General features: G+C 38.4%; 1 protein-coding gene and 2 long non-coding RNA genes across 4 annotated transcripts in view; 2 read left to right on the top strand and 1 right to left on the bottom strand.

Annotated features, from left to right (window-relative positions):
• Window positions 1–4779, top strand: part of LOC133177149 (uncharacterized) — a 31337-nt gene extending 26558 nt beyond the window's left edge. The window contains exon 2 of one of the 2 annotated variants that reach the window (XR_009719613.1): window positions 4710–4779. This is a non-coding gene — a long non-coding RNA (uncharacterized LOC133177149). Of the gene's footprint in view, window positions 1–4705 lie in introns of both variants that reach the window. The other variant, XR_009719614.1, reaches the window with a different exon arrangement.
• The window catches only part of LOC133177148 (uncharacterized), a 46093-nt gene extending 32969 nt beyond the window's left edge, over window positions 1–13124 (top strand). Inside the window, exon 2 of the long non-coding RNA XR_009719612.1 lies at window positions 11732–13124. This is a non-coding gene — a long non-coding RNA (uncharacterized LOC133177148). The remainder of the gene's footprint in view (window positions 1–11731) is intronic.
• The window catches only part of LOC133177144 (uncharacterized), a 65411-nt gene that overhangs the window by 30519 nt on the left and 21701 nt on the right, over window positions 1–13191 (bottom strand). Inside the window, exon 5 of the mRNA XM_061312253.1 lies at window positions 9034–9148. Coding sequence (XP_061168237.1) covers window positions 9034–9148 — 115 coding nt within the window. The remainder of the gene's footprint in view (window positions 1–9033; window positions 9149–13191) is intronic.

The following is a 13191-nucleotide window of genomic DNA, read 5'->3' as shown; positions in this document are numbered from 1 at the left end:
ACTGACAAAGTTTGATGATTCTAAGCCATAACACACGATGAAGGACAAAAACCGATAGCAACAGGTGACCTGAGTTGACTCAGGTGACCTAAAACTTCAAAAAGTAGGTCACAGTGACCTACTTTTAAGTTGACATTGTTGGAGGACCCAAGATGCATCAACTGACAAAGCTTCATGATCATAGGCCCTAAAGTGTCAAAAATATGGCTCCAAATCAATTTGAAAACGAAAGCCTGTTGAATTTAAAAAGTAGGTCACCATCACCTACTTTTGTGTTGACATGATGTGAAGTCCTAAGATGCATCAACTTACAAAATTTGATGATCCTAGTCTTTATAGTAAGCAAAATATAAACATTTTTTAGTGTAAATTTTGGTCAACTTTGAAGTGACCTTGAGACCACGCCTATTGCTCCAGGGTCATGCATTTAACATATTATTAACTTCAATATATCCAGACCCTTGTATGTAAGTTTGGTGAAAATCTGCCTGGTGGTTCTGGAGAAGATATTTTAGCAACCTGTACTTTTGGTTTTATTTTCCTGATTATCTCCCCATGTTTTAGGGTTGTACCCCTATGGGCCAAGGATACCCTGTGACAAATATGACAATGATTAGCCAAGGAGTTCTTGAGTTATGGTCCATATTCTTAAAAGTTAATGCACACCGCACAAATGGCCATAGCATTAGCTCTTTGAGCCTATGGCTCAGAAGAGCTAATGAGAATACCAAAATAACTGCCCCCTTTTTACAATTTTTCAAGTGTCTGTTAAAAACATTTTAATGCAAAGAGGGGCATTTTGAATCTTTCCACATTTGTGCAATGATATCATCAGATAATTTTAAGTTGAGAGTTAATTTTTATATAAAAGATAAAAGTTTATCCATATAAATAATTTTTAAGCACCGTTATAAAGGTATGACATTTTTCTGGTTCAAAATACTGCTTGTCCGATGCATGGTAAACTATGTCTGATCTATGGTGAATTATATATGTCATTAAAATAACTAGAAATATGTCCATAGGACATGAATGCCCGCCAAGGTTATATCAGTAATGCAACATGAAAATTTCGAATCTGTGTATGAAATTTCAGAATATCTTGAATAGTGATGCAGTTGAATTGCTTACATCAGTATGCATCAGCATATGAAGTTTAATTCTAATTTAAGAAGAGTGAGGTCAAGGTCAAAGGTAAGGTCATGGAAAAAAAATGTTGATGCAGTTGAAAAGCCCTCATCAGTATGCATCAGCATATGAAGTTGAAAAAATATTAATGTTTTTCTTTAAAACTGACTTAATCCAATTTGATAAAAGTGAAGTCAAGGTCAAATGAAAAGTCAAGGTCAAACATAGGTAATCAAAGATTACGAAGCTCACCTCGACGAATGTTATCTACATGTAAGGCAAATTTCACATCATATTTTTTTTCTAGTTAGGGTACATCCCAAGATCAATATCCATGCAAGTTTGATTTAATTATAGACCTGCTCAAAAAACTTTTGACCTGTTTAGCAATCAAAAAAATTTTGGTCAGTTCCAACATCCAAAGCAAGTCTGGAAGTTTTCATCCTTAGATGCACCATCTATGCAAGTTTAATCATAACAGGCCATAATATTATATAGCTACTCCAAAAAAATTACCCTGGTCACTCATCTGGAAAATGTACGTCAGATTCAGAATCCAAGGCAAGTCTGGAAGTGTCCATCCCTAGATACATCATCCATGCTAATTTGGTTAAAATATGGCTAAAATTCACTCATATGGAAAATCTAGGTCAGATCCAGCATTCGAAGCAGGTTGGTTAGTGTACATCCCTAGATGCATCATCCATGAAACTTTGGTCCAGATAGGGCTTATAGTTACTTGGGAACGAGACTAATCCTAAATCTAAACCTATAGTTACTTGGGAACGAGACTAATCCTAAATCTAAACCTGGTCTCATCCATGCAAGTTTGGTCCAGGTAGTGCTTATTGTTACTTGGGAATGGACCTGCTCCTAAAACTTTAACCTGGTCACTCATCCGGAAAATCTAGGTCAGATCCAGCATCCGAAGAAAGTGAGGTAGTGTCCATCCCTAGATGCATCATCCATGCAAGTTTGGTCCAGGTAGGGCTTATAGTTACTTGGGAATGGACCTGCTCCTAAGACTTTAACCTGGTCACTCATCTGGAAAATCTAGGTCAGATCCAGCATCCGAAGCAAGTGTGGTAGTGTCCATCCCTATATGCATCATCCATGCAAGTTTGGTCCAGGTAGTGCTTATTGTTACTTGGGAATGGACCTGCTCCTAAAACTTTAACCTGGTCACTCATCCGGAAAATCTAGGTCAGATCCAGAATCCGAAGAAAGTGTGGTAGTGTCCATCCCTAGATGCATCATCCATGCAAGTTTGGTCTGGGTAGGGCTTATAGTTACTTGGGAATGGACCTGCTCCTAAGACTTTAACCTGGTCACTCATCTGGAAAATCTAGGTCAGATCCAGCATCCGAAGCAAGTGTGGTAGTGTCCATCCCTAGATGCATCACCCATGCAAGTTTGGTCCAGGTAGGGCTTATAGTTACTTGGGAATGGACCTGCTCCTAAAACTTTAACCTGGTCACTCATCCGGAAAATCTAGGTCAGATCCAGCATCCGAAGCAAGTGTGGTAGTGTCCATCCCTAGATGCATCATCCATGCAAGTTTGATCCAGGTAGGGCTTATAGTTACTTAGGAATGGACCTGCTCCTAAAACTTTAACCTGGTCACTCATGTGGAAAATCTAGGTCAGATCCAGCATCCGAAGCAAGTGTGGTAGTGTCCATCCCTAGATGCATCACCCATGCAAGTTTGGTCCAGGTAGGGCTTATAGTTACTTGGGAATGGACCTGCTCCTAAAACTTTAACCTGGTCACTCATCTGGAAAATCTAGGTCAGATCCAGCATCCAAAGCAAGTGTGGTAGTGTCCATCCCTAGATGCATCATCCATGCAAGTTTGATCCAGGTAGGGCTTATAGTTACTTAGGAATGGACCTGCTCCTAAAACTTTAACCTGGTCACTCATGTGGAAAATCTAGGTCAGATCCAGCATCCGAAGCAAGTGTGGTAGTGTCCATCCCTAGCTGCATCATCCATGCAAGTTTGGTCCAGGTAGGGCTTATAGTTACTTGGGAATGGGACTTGCTCCTAAAACTTTAACCTGGGACGCCGACGCTAACGCCGACGCCGACGCCGGGGGTATAGCATAAGCTCATCTCGACTTCGTCGAGGTGAGCTAAAAATAGTGACACAGATGAATTGCTTACATCAGTATGTATCAGCATATGAAGTTTAACACTAATTTATGAAATGAGATCAAGGTCAAAGGAAAGCTCATAGTCAAATGTTTATGCAGTTGAATAGCTCTCATCATTATGTATCAACATATAAAGTTTGATAAAATAACTTGAACTGTATCTTTTAGACTGAGCTAAACACTCATTTAAGAAAAGTAAGGTCAAGGTAAAAAAAGGTCAATGTCAAATGTTGATGCAGTTACATAGCTCTCATTGGTATGTATCAGCATATGAAGTTTGATAACACTATCTTAAATGGTATCTTTAAAACTGAGCTAATCACTCATTTAAGAAAAGTGAGGTCAAGGTCAAGGGAAAGGTCAAGGTAAAAAAATGTTGATGCAGTTGAATAGCTCTCATCAGTATGTATCAGCATATGAAGTTTGATAACACTGTCTTGAATGGTATCTCTAAAAACTAGAACTGTCCAAACGGGACAAAACACCCCCAGCTGGGTTTCTCGGAAGTAAGTTTTTCCATAATAAAGATATGTATCAAACAGGAATAATGAAATTTTTATTCCAGTGACCTTGAACTTCCCCAAATAACCTTGGGTCAAGGTCATGACACACCCTTGGGTCATGGGCAATCTTTCAGTGAAATGAGAACCTACCAAGTTTATCCATACAAAAGATATGGACCGGACATGAATCATGAATTTTTTCTACCAGTGACCTTGAACTTCTCCAAATGACCTTGGGTCAAGGTCATGACACACCCTTGGGTCATGGGCAATCTTTGTGTGAAATGAGAACCTACCAAGTTTATCCATAAGAAAGATACGGACCGGACACGAATTATGATATTTTTCTTCCAGTGACCTTGAACTTCCCCAAATGACCTTGGGTGAAGGTCATGACACACCTTTGGGTCGTGGGCAATCTTTGTGTGAAATAAAAACCTACAAAGTTTATCCATAAGAAAGATATGGACTGGACAGGAATTATTAAAATTTTCTACCAGTGACTTAGAACTTTCCCAAATGACCTTGGGTCAAGGTCATGGCACATCCTTGGGTCATGGGCAATCTTTGTGTGAAATGAGAACCTACCAAGTTTATCCATAAAAGATATGTATCAAACATGATTTATGAAAATTTTCTTCCAGTGACCTTGAACTTTCCCAAATGACCTTGGGTCAAGGTCATGACACACCCTTGGGTCATGGGCAATCTTTCAGTGAGATGAGAACCTACCAAGTTTATCAATAAGAAAGATATGGACCGGACACGAATTATGAAATTTTTCTTCCAGTGACCTTGAACTTCCTCAAATGACCTTGGGTCAAGGTCATGACACATCCTTAGGTCATGACCAATCTTAGTGTGGAGTAGTAGATTCTCATGGCCCTCTGTAAGAAAGATATGGACCGGACACGATTGCACAGACAGACGGACGGACGGACAGACGGACAAGGTGATTCCTATATACCCCCCCAAACTTCGTTTGCGGGGGGTATAATGAGCTAAACACGCATTAAAAAAGGGAGGTCAAGGTCAAATATGTTGATGCAGTTCCATAGCTCTCATCAGAATGTATCAGCATATGAAGTTTGCTAACAGTATCTGGAATGGTATCTTTAAAACTGAGCTAAACACTCATTTAAGAAAAGTGAGGTCAAGGTCAAAGGAAAGGTCAAGGTCAAACAAGAGGCCCATGGGCCACATCGCTCACCTGAGAAGCTTTGACCATTCTGTTCTATACCAGATTTCCCCCTTGTAATACATTATGTATCCCCACCCTACCCCACTGATCATAATTAAGACATTTTGAAATCAACTACCCCAGGATCCTTCCATGTGCAAATAAGTTTCAGCTTTTCTGGCCCAGTGGTTCTTGAGAAGAAAATTTTCAAAGATTTTTCCTATATATTTTTATGTAAAACTTTGATCCCCCCATTGTGGCTCCAACCTTCCCCTGGGGGTCATGATTTGAACAATTTAAAATCTACATTACCCAAGAATGCTTCCACATAAGTTTCAACCTTTCTGGCCCGGTGGTTCTTGAGAAGAAGATTTTCAAAGATTTTTTCAACATATTTCTATGTAAAACTTTGATTACCCATTGTGGCCCCGCCCTTCCCCCGGGGGTCATGATTTAATTTAGAATCTACACTATACCAGGATGCTTCCACATAAGTTTCAGCTTTCCTGGCCCAGTAGTTCTTGAGAAGAAGATTTTCCAAGATTTTTCCTATAAATTTCTATGTAAAACTTTGATTCCCCATTGTGGCCCCGCCCTTCCCCCAGGGGTCATGATTTGAACAATTTAATATCTACACTATCCCAGGATGCTTCCACATAAGTTTCAGCTTTTCTGGCCCAGTAGTTCTGGAGAAGAAGATTTTCAAAGATTTTTCCTATATATTTCCATGTAAAACTTTGATTCCCCATTGTGGCCCCGCCCTTCCCCCAGGGGTCATGATTTGAACAATTTAATATCTACACTACCCTAGGATGCTTTCACATAAGTTTCAGCTTTTCTGGCCCAGTAGTTCTTGAGAAGAAGATTTTCCAAGATTTTTCCTATATATTTCTATGTAAAACTTTGATTCCCCATTGTGGCCCCGCCCTTCCCCCGGGGGTCATGATTTGAACAATTTAATATCTACACTACCCTAGGATGCTTTCACATAAGTTTCAGCTTTCCTGGCCCAGTAGTTCTTGAGAAGAAGATTTTCCAAGATTTTTCCTATATATTTCTATGTAAAACTTTGATTCCCCATTGTGGCCCCGCCCTTCCCCCGGGGGTCATGATTTGAACAACTTAGAATCTACACTATATCAGGATGTTTCCACATAAGTTTCAGCTTTTCTGGCCCAGTGGTTCTGGAGAAGAAGATTTTCAAAGATTTTTCCTATATATTTCTATGTAAAACTTTGATTCCCCATTGTGGCCCCGCCCTTCCCCCGGGGGTCATGATTTGAACAATTTAATATCAACACTACCCTAGGATGCTTTCACATAAGTTTCAGCTTTTCTGGCCCAGTGGTTCTTGAGAAGAAGATTTTTTAATGACCCCACCCTATTTTTGTCTTTTCCTGATTATCTCCCCTTGCGAGGGGATATGTCCCTTCATTTTAAAAATTTAAATTCCCCTTCACCCAAGGATGCTTTGTACCAAGTTTGGTCAAAATTGGCCCTGTGGTTCTTGAGAAGAAGTCGAAAATGTGAAAAGTTTACAGATGGACAGACGGACAGATGGACAGACAGACAGACAGACAGACGGACGGACGGATGACAGACAAAATGTGATCAGAAAAGCTCACTTGAGCCTTCGGCTCAGGTGAGCTAAAAATGTTGATGCAGTTGCATTGCTCTCATCAATATCTGTCATCCTATGAAGTTTGATGAAAATATCTTGGTAGTTTCTTTGTAACTGAGTTTTGAACTGAGCTAATTGAAAGTGTGGCGGAAGGACAGACAGAAGGACGGAACGGTGGAGGGACAGAAGACAAACATGAACTAGAACTGTCCAAACGGGACAAAATACCCCCCGCTGGGTTTTTCAGAAGTAAGTTTTTCCATAATAAAGATACGTATCAAACACGAATAATGAAATTTTTACTCCAGTGACCTTGAACTTCCCCAAATAACCTTTGGTCAAGGTCATGACACACCCTTGGGTCATGGACAATCTTTCAGTGAGATGAGAACCTACCAAGTTAATCCATAAGAAAGATATGGACCGGACACAAATTATGAAATTTTTCTACCAGTGACCTTGAACTTCTCCAAATGATCTTGGGTCAAGGTCATGACACACTCTTGGGTCATGGGCAATCTTTGTGTGAAATGAGAACCTACCAAGTTTATCCATAAGAAAGATATGGACCGGACACAAATAATATTTTTCTTCCAGTGACCTTGAACTTCCCCAAATGACCTTTGGTCAAGGTCATGACACACCCTTGGGTCATGGACAATCTTTCAGTGAGATGAGAACCTACCAAGTTAATCCATAAGAAAGATATGGACCGGACACAAATTATGAAATTTTTCTACCAGTGACCTTGAACTTCTCCAAATGATCTTGGGTCAAGGTCATGACACACTCTTGGGTCATGGGCAATCTTTGTGTGAAATGAGAACCTACCAAGTTTATCCATAAGAAAGATATGGACCGGACACAAATAATGATATTTTTCTTCCAGTGACCTTGAACTTCCCCAAATGACCTTGGGTCAAGGTCATGACACACCCTTGGGTCATGGGCAATCTTTGTGTGAAATGAGAACCTACCAAGTTTATCCATAAGAAAGATATGGACCGGACACGAATTATGAAATTTTTCTTCCAGTGACCTTGAACTTCCCCAAATGACCTTGGGTCAAGGTCATGACACACCCTTAGGTCATGAGCAATCTTAGTGTGGAGTAGTAGATTCTAATGTCCCTCTGTAAGAAAGATATGGACCGGACACGATTGCACAGACAGACGGACGGACGGACAGACAGACGGACAGACAGACAAACGGACAGGCGGACAGACGGACAAGGTGATTCCTATATACCCCCACAAACTTCGTTTGCGGGGGGTATAAAAACACTATGTGCCATTCATGACGGGGCATAAAAATTGGTTTTTAGTTATATTTATCAATAAATAGCATACAATTGTGTCCCAAATTTATATTTAATCACATACTAAATGTTAAACTCCATGATTTTGAAAATTTCTTGTCAATAGCAATTAACCCTACGTCATTTTTTCTAAAATGATGTCATGTCAACAAGTTCATTTCAAACAGTGATTTGTTTATAACCTGCTCTGAGGGATTTAACTAGCAACAATTAATGCATTGGCAAGTTTTGATGTTATTGCGCTAAAAAAGTGTAAAACTGCAAATGATTTCTTTTTTCTTATATAAGGTATTGCTATATTTGTGTTATGTCACAGTAATCTTTTCCCATATAAATTAGGCTCCACCTCCTTTGTGCAGCCTTAAGAATAGAAGTGAAACGGTTCACCGCGGTATTGGTTCACTGCGGTATTTTTTCTCAGTTCGATACACGGTACAAAATCTCTACTTTTGGTTCGGTTAGTTTTTCGGTCCGGATCATCATTCAGTCGTGTTTGGCATAAGGTATATTTAATATGCTTTTCTGTATAATTAGTTCAGAAACGTAAGTTTGTGTGGACTTGAAGTTTGTAAAATAATTTTTAACAGTCAAATCAATTAAATTGATACATTCTATCTATTTGCACATAATTTTTTTTAACTATATTAAGTAAAAGGTAGCATAAAAAAACATTGAATCTGTTTCCTTCTATCAAAATGTATCGTATCGAAAATAACCTAACTGAGATCAAATTTTTCGATACGTATCAAACCGTGAAGGAGGCGTATCGTTTCACCCCTACTTAAGAATGCTGCATAGACTACATTTAAATATATAATCCTGCTGTGTTTGATTTTGATAAACAATGATGCCATGGTAACTAAAAACAGAAATTTCTTAAAAAATACTTTTAAAATCTTATTCCCTCTTACGATTTAGTTTGAATACAATAAATCTTGCCACAAAAGAGGCAAAACTAAGGATAATTATTCTATTTATTGTACTTTCAAGTCAAAGTGCTACTTTTCTCTTCCTTCATTTTAAATACATTTAAAGCAGTAAAGCCACAGTCTCAATCAACAGAGACTTCTGATTTACATCTGATATATTACATTACTGTCAAATTTAAAAATGATAATATTAACAAAATTACCTCTATTATAAATAAGAGTTCTTCCATAGTCTTTCCGGAATGATAATGATAGATGAGATCAGGTGTATTCCTCACTGTTTGCTTGTTAAAAGTGAAGGACCTCTCACATAAAAAACTAAAAGAAAATAAATTAAAGAGTGTCAAAAACATAACAAACTACACAAGAAGGGGAAGTATAAAGAAATTTTTAAGTATTAGTTTCTTAGATGTATAATCAATGCAAGTTTGCTCAACATAGGGCTTATAGTTACTTGGAGATGAGTCCTGCACCAAAAACTTTCACCTGTTCACTCAACCGGAAAATGTAAGTCAGATTCAGCATCTGAAGCAAGTCTGATAATGCGCATCCTGAGATGTATCATCCATGCAATTTTGGTCAACATATTTGGCTTATAATTCCTTGGAAATGAGACCTACACCAACAATAAGCCCACGGGCCTAATAGGTCACCTGAGCATCATGCAACAACTTTCAAATGATTGAATTTGGTTCATGTTTCAACTAGATGCTATGGCATTTACAATTCTAAAAGAGGCAGATTGCTAATCATAACTAGTCATATTGTACACTTTGTATATTATGAATAAAATACTTCTTAAACAAATCATATTGATACACTTAGCAATTGTTTAGTTTGTTTACTTAATACCCATAAGCAGGGCAGAGGAACAAAACATAGGTAATCAGAGATTACAGAGCTCACCTCAACGAATGTTGTCTTTAAGTAAGGCAAAGTCACACAATTAACCAACAAAAAGTATACATTCCAAAAATGAAAATATTTAAGCAATTTTGATCTGATACTTTGAAATAGACCTACATAAAAAATTTAAACTAGTTCTTCTTCATGAAAATGTTATGAAAATCCAGCATCTGAAGCAAATTTGAGAGTTTTCATCTCTTGATGCAGCATTTGTGCAAGTTTGGTTTAAACAATGTTATATAAGCCTTATAGTTTTTGGTAATAGACCTGCAACCATAACTTTTACCTTGTCTATTATCTGAAAAATGTATGTTGAATTCAGCATCCGAAGCAAGTCCATTAGTGTGCACCCTAAGATGTATCATCCATGCAAGTTTGCTAATTATAGGGCTCATAGTTTATTGGAAATGAAACATGCATCAAAAACTAACATTTTCACTCATCCACAAAAAGTAGGTCAGATTCAGCATCCGAAGCAAGCCTGGTAGTATGCATCCTTAGATGAATCATCCATGCAAGATTGGTCATTAAAGAACTCATAGTTCCTTGGAAATGAAACCTGCACCAAAAACTTTTACCTGTTCACTCAACCGGAAAATGTAGGTCAGATTAAGCATCCGAAGCAAGCCTGGTAGTGTGCATCCTTAAATGTATCATCCATGCAAGTTTGGTAAACATAGGGCTTAAAGTTACTTGCAAATGAAACCTGCACCAAAAACATTAACCTGTTCGCTCAACTGGAAAATGTAGGTCAGATTCAGCATCCGAAGCAAGCCCGGTAGTATGCATCCTTAAATGTATCATCCATGCAAGTTTGGTCAACATAGGGCTTATAGTTACTTGGAAATGAAACCTGCACCAAAAAGTTTAACCTGTTCACTCAACCGTAAAATGTAGGTCAGATTCAGCATCCGAAGCAAGCCCGGTAGTATGCATCCTTAGATGTATCATCCATGCAAGTTTGGTCAACATAGGGCTTATAGTTACTTGGAAATGAAACCTACACCAAAAACTGCACCAAAAATGTTAACCTGCTCCAAAAACATTAACCTGGTCATTCCTTTGCTGAAATTGCAGCATCTGAAACTTTGTCTGGTACAATGAAACACACTTAAACCATCTTCCATGCATGTCTAATCAATATAGGACACAGAAGTAATTAAAAAGAAAACTGCTCCAAAAACCTTAACCTTAACCTGGGACGCCGACACCGACGCTGACGCCGAGGGTATCACATAAGCTCCCCCCAACTTCGTTGAGGTGAGCTAAAAATGCATTTCAACTATTCAGTAAAATTCAGCAATAATTATTAGTGCCCCTACCACACATTAACCCCTGACCCTAGGTATACAATCTGCACAATTTCTGATAAGGCACACTTGCTTATCAAGAATGTTTGATTAATAATAAGGAGCAGATTTCATACAATTCATTTTCAGTATATAAGTAGAGCCCCCCCCCCCCCCCCCCCTTCTTCTTTCGTATCCCTGACCAAGGGGCCTTGAAATTTACAATTCTGGAAGAAGTGGCCTTGCACATCATAACTCCACATGGAGTTCATCTGCTTATTACCCAGGAGTAGAGAAAAAGATTTTCATAGATGTTATGTATTTTCACTATATAATCATTATAGAGCCATGCCTTAACACCAAAACCCCTGACCATGGGGCCATAAAATTCACAAATTTGGAAAAGGCACTCTTCCTCATCATAACTATGAACTTAGTTAGTTTATTTACTACCTAGGAGTGGAGAAGAAGATTTTCAAAGATTTAATGCATTTTCACCATATTATCAATAGAGCCCCGCCCTAACACCAGAACCCCTGACCCTGGGGCCTTAAAATTCAATAATTTTGGTAGAGGCACTCTTGCTCATCATAACTAAGTACTTAATTAGTTTATTTAATACCCAGGAACAGTGAAAAAGATTTTCAAGGAAATAATGCATTTTCACTATATACATGTAATCAATAGAGCCCCGCCTTAACACCAGAACCCCTGACCCTGAGGCTATAAAATTCACAATTTTGGTAGAGGCACTCTAGCTCATCATAACTATGTACTTAGTTAGTTTATTTAATACCCAGGAGCAGAGAAGAAGATTTTCAAACAAGAGGCCCACGGGTCTTATAGGTCACCTGAGTATTGTGTAACAACTTTCAAACAATCAAATATGGATCATGTTTTAAACCAGAGGCCATGAAATTCACAATTCACAATTTTGAAAGAGGCATCATTGCTCATCACAATTAAAAATACTCTACTTACTCAATACCCAGAGGTAGATCAGAGTTACAAAGAGAAAATGTTCTTCCACTTTATAACCAGTTCTGCACCTCACCCCAAAAGAACCACTGACCCTGGGGCCACATAATTCAAAATTTTGCAAATTTTATCATAAAATGGTTGATTAATACCAAAGAGCAGGTTTCAAACCATTAATTTATTTTCAGAATATGTACCCCCCCCCCCTTGGGGCATAAAAATAAGCATTTTGCTATATGCACCTTTCTTCATCATAAATATATATATTTGGATCACTGGCATAAAATTCACGATTTTGGAAAAGACTTGCTCATCATAACTGTGTGCTTAGTTAGTTTATTTAATACCCAGAAGCAGAGAAGAAGATTTTCAAAGAATATATGCATTTTCACTATATAATCAATAGAGCCCCGCCCTAACACCAGAACCCCTGACCCTGGGGCCATGATTTTCACAATTTCGGATAAGGCACTCTTGCTCATCATAACTATGTGCTTAGTTAGTTTATTTAATACCCAGAAGCAGAGAAGAAGATTTTCAAAGAATAGATGCATTTTCACTATATAATCAATAGAGCCCCGCCCTAACACCAGAACCCCTGACCCTGGGGCCATAAAATTCACAAATCTGAAAGAGGCACTCTTGCTTATCATAACTATGTACTTAGATAGTTTATTTAATACCCAGGAGCAGAGAAGAAAATTTTCAAAGAAATAATGCATTTTCACTATATAATCTATATAGCCCAGCCCTAGCACTAGAACCCCTGACCCTGGGGCCATGATTTTCACAATTTTGGTAGACAATTCAATGCTCATTACATTCATGGTAACAGTTTGCCTGCTTGATGTCCAGGAGTAAAGAAGAAAATTTTTAAAGATTGTAATAATTTTAGTGGTTTTGGCCCCACCCTTCAGGCCCCAGGGGGGGCGGGGACCATGAAATTCACAATTTGCATTCCCCTTCACCCATAGATGCTGTATACTAAATTTTGTTGAAATTGGTTCAGTGGTTTCAGAGAAGAAGCTGAAAATGTTCAAATGTTAACACACAACGCACGACGACGGATGAAAACGGATAGCAATAGGTCACCTGAGTTACTCAGGTGACCTAAAAATTAATGTATTTTCACTTTATAATCAATAGAGCCCCTCCCTAACACCAGAACACCTGACCTGGGGCCATGAA

The sequence above is a fragment of the Saccostrea echinata genome, unplaced genomic scaffold (assembly GCF_033153115.1).
Source record: "Saccostrea echinata isolate AGI-Se365-2 ecotype Australia unplaced genomic scaffold, CSIRO_AGI_Sech_v1 ptg000086l, whole genome shotgun sequence".
NCBI lineage: Eukaryota > Metazoa > Mollusca > Bivalvia > Ostreida > Ostreidae > Saccostrea > Saccostrea echinata.
The sequence above is the reverse complement of the archived record's forward strand: the minus strand, read 5'-3'. Positions and strand labels throughout refer to the sequence as shown.